This window comes from Aplysia californica, unplaced genomic scaffold, assembly GCF_000002075.1.
Source record: "Aplysia californica isolate F4 #8 unplaced genomic scaffold, AplCal3.0 scaffold00220, whole genome shotgun sequence".
NCBI lineage: Eukaryota > Metazoa > Mollusca > Gastropoda > Aplysiida > Aplysiidae > Aplysia > Aplysia californica.
The window spans coordinates 739,199-741,916 of NW_004797490.1; the positions used below are offsets into that span (position 1 = coordinate 739,199).

Here is a 2,718-nt window from a genome sequence, read left to right on the forward strand (position 1 = left end):
TTCTTCTTCTTCTTCTTCTTCTTCTTCTTCTTCTTCTTCTTCTTCTTCTTCTTTTTTTTTTCCTTCCTTCCTTCTCCTCCTCCTCTCCTGATAGATCTCACTGGAGTGTATTGCATATTCCTCTACAGAGTAAATTATTTTTCAACAGAATAAATTATTTCTACGTATACACCATACATGCTATTAAGAACTTAATTCACCTAACTTATGTTAAGAAAAAACAGTATAGCCCCCACGAAGCTTATCTCGAACTTTTGAGCTGATACAATTGCTATAAAAAAAATCACGCTCCAAGTTTTCTTGATAACGGCTTCTCCTTTATGTTTTTGGCTGCTAATATGTTTTCAACGAGCGCAGTATGCACACATGACCACCACAAACAGTTTTCAACAAACCGCAGCTTCAAGAAATAGTATTTAAAAATGGTGCTTTGTCTTGAGGGGTAAGTTGTTTTCCCCCAACAAGGTGAAATGTGAAATGGTATAGGTTTAACGCCCCCATCAACATTATTAGGTCATTTAATAGGCGGGGCCTCCGAGATTAACGTCCATCTCCCAAAAAGAACCGAGCCAAATAGGAAGTTCGTGAGACCCCCATCCATGGTAACGAACACCTTGTGTAGAGCACCAGAAGCCAGCTAATGTTGTTCTATCACTAGAGAGGTAGACTCTGTTCATATTGTGTATATTTGTCATTCCCCCCACCCTTAGTGGATTTTGTGGTGGGGGAGGGGGGGGGGTTGAGTTCCTCAAAAGAACGCCACTACTTTGAAGATACGATGTGTGATCTCTCAAAGAACGGGTTTGCAAAGACATTAGCTCACCGTCCTGGTCCACCTCGTTGATCATGTGCCGTAGCTCGCCCTCTGTGGGATTCTGTCCCAGGGATCTAAGGACAATGTCCAGCTCTTTGGTGGTGATGGTGCCGTCGCCACTTTTGTCGAACAGGCTGAACGCCTCTTTGAACTCTGGATAAAAATGTTGTGTTATATCAAAGGTACATTTAAACAAAAGAACTCCCTCAATTATGATTTTTGTAAAAAACTTATTAAAAAATAATTTAAAGAAACTTTTTAAATTAAAAAAAAACCCAACTCAATTATGACCATGGCAATTAAAAAAGAAAAAAAAAAGAGTAGTGCAGTACTCCTTTTGAGAATGTTTCCGACTACAGCATAATTTTTCCCTCTCTTTGGCAGGAACTTTCAAAGCATACAAAATGGTGCTAAATGTGCAATGATTAAGATATGTGTGATTTCATGCTCCTCAAACACTGATACTATTGACACAGTTATAAAAAAAAAGAATTTATCTGTAAGAAACTTCTGCGCAGAAAGAGTCGCTTACTTTGTGTGGCAGCCCCACTGGGCGACATTTTACGCTACTGCTCAGTTCAACATGGACGATCAGAGAGTCAGGGTGACTTTGGTCATGGTGTTGAGAAGAATCTTTAAAAAAAAAGAAAGCGACAAAAAAGAATTTGTGATAATCCCATTGTTTCTCACAGATTACTAAGAAGACAGTTTTTGGGCACGCTCATATGACCTTATGCAGTTGCGAGCGCCGTAAAACCCCATACTATACTATACGAAGACAGTTTTACACCTTATATGAAGAGCTTCAAGAAGATGAGTCCAAATTCTTCAATTACTTTCGTATCCAGAAAACCTCATTTGAAGAATTGACATTGTTAAAAAAAAAATTTTTTCCTCATTTGTGTTGTCCCAAATGATGTTTCTACTCTTTTATTCCAAAATTAAACGCTCTGTTTCGTGATAAGAAGAGACGGTGGCATTGTAAATATTGTCGTGTTGAATGAGAAGCGATAAAAAAACACAGTATTGTAGTATCAATACATCTCGTGTGTCCGCATCCATTGAACTGTGTGCTTCACTAAAACAATGGTGTGTCGCGGCACAGCAGAAATTGGGCGACAGACGTCTGCTACGCCAGGACTGAAAACATCGCGTGTCGCTCGAGTGACCGTACCCATTGCCCACAGTGCATGCACCACCAGATTGCGCTTTAACTACTGCTGCGATTTTTACATCTCGTCTGTCAAGGCCCTAAAGCTGGACAAACACCATCGGTGACTTTCCGACCTTCAGTGTAGACACACTTGAAAGAAAAAAGCGATCGTAACAAACTTCGTTTCTCATTCTCTATGTAAGAGCCTTCGGGTCTTTTCGAAGACTGGACGCTTTATCAAGTCAACATGTCTGTCTATCTATATTTCGATCTATCGATCTATCTATCCATCTATCTTTCTATCCATCTTTCTAACTAAGTACTGTAAATAAAGTAGTAATTGAGAGAAAAGAAAGAAGCTAAAGGAATTGTACCAATATAAAACTAATGTTACCTTGATGTACGAACAACTGAGCAGTCTGCCCTGATTGTATTCAAGCTTGTGTACAAAGGGCCTGCATGATGAAACTAAACGTCCTTATAAGAGGTGCATAGATATGTGAACAAAGAATAGCAGTGAATCTGCGAATACAACACACAAGCAAAAATCCGAACAAGTGAAGGGGCCAATGTATTAGACATGTTTCTGAGATGGAAGCGCGCTAAAAATTGAAAAACAAAAGATAAGTTTAAGTGGTAGTAGACGTCTTACCAGCGATTTGCTCGTGAGACAGTCTGTCCGCCTGAAAACAGAAAAAAAGTTTCACTTTTGTTATTGTTAATTGTATGTTTGTGTGAGTGTGTGTGTGTG

The 2,718-nt window shown here is 39.3% G+C and overlaps 1 protein-coding gene across 1 annotated transcript in view; it reads right to left on the reverse strand.

The window, feature by feature from the left end:
- The window catches only part of LOC106011939 (neo-calmodulin-like), a 45,252-nt gene that overhangs the window by 36,049 nt on the left and 6,485 nt on the right, over positions 1 to 2,718 (reverse strand). The window contains exons 2-3 of the mRNA XM_035970104.1: positions 2,620 to 2,650; positions 767 to 967 (exon numbers count right to left, since the gene is read on the reverse strand). Of these exons, the coding sequence (XP_035825997.1) occupies positions 767 to 967; positions 2,620 to 2,650 (232 nt within the window). The remainder of the gene's footprint in view (positions 1 to 766; positions 968 to 2,619; positions 2,651 to 2,718) is intronic.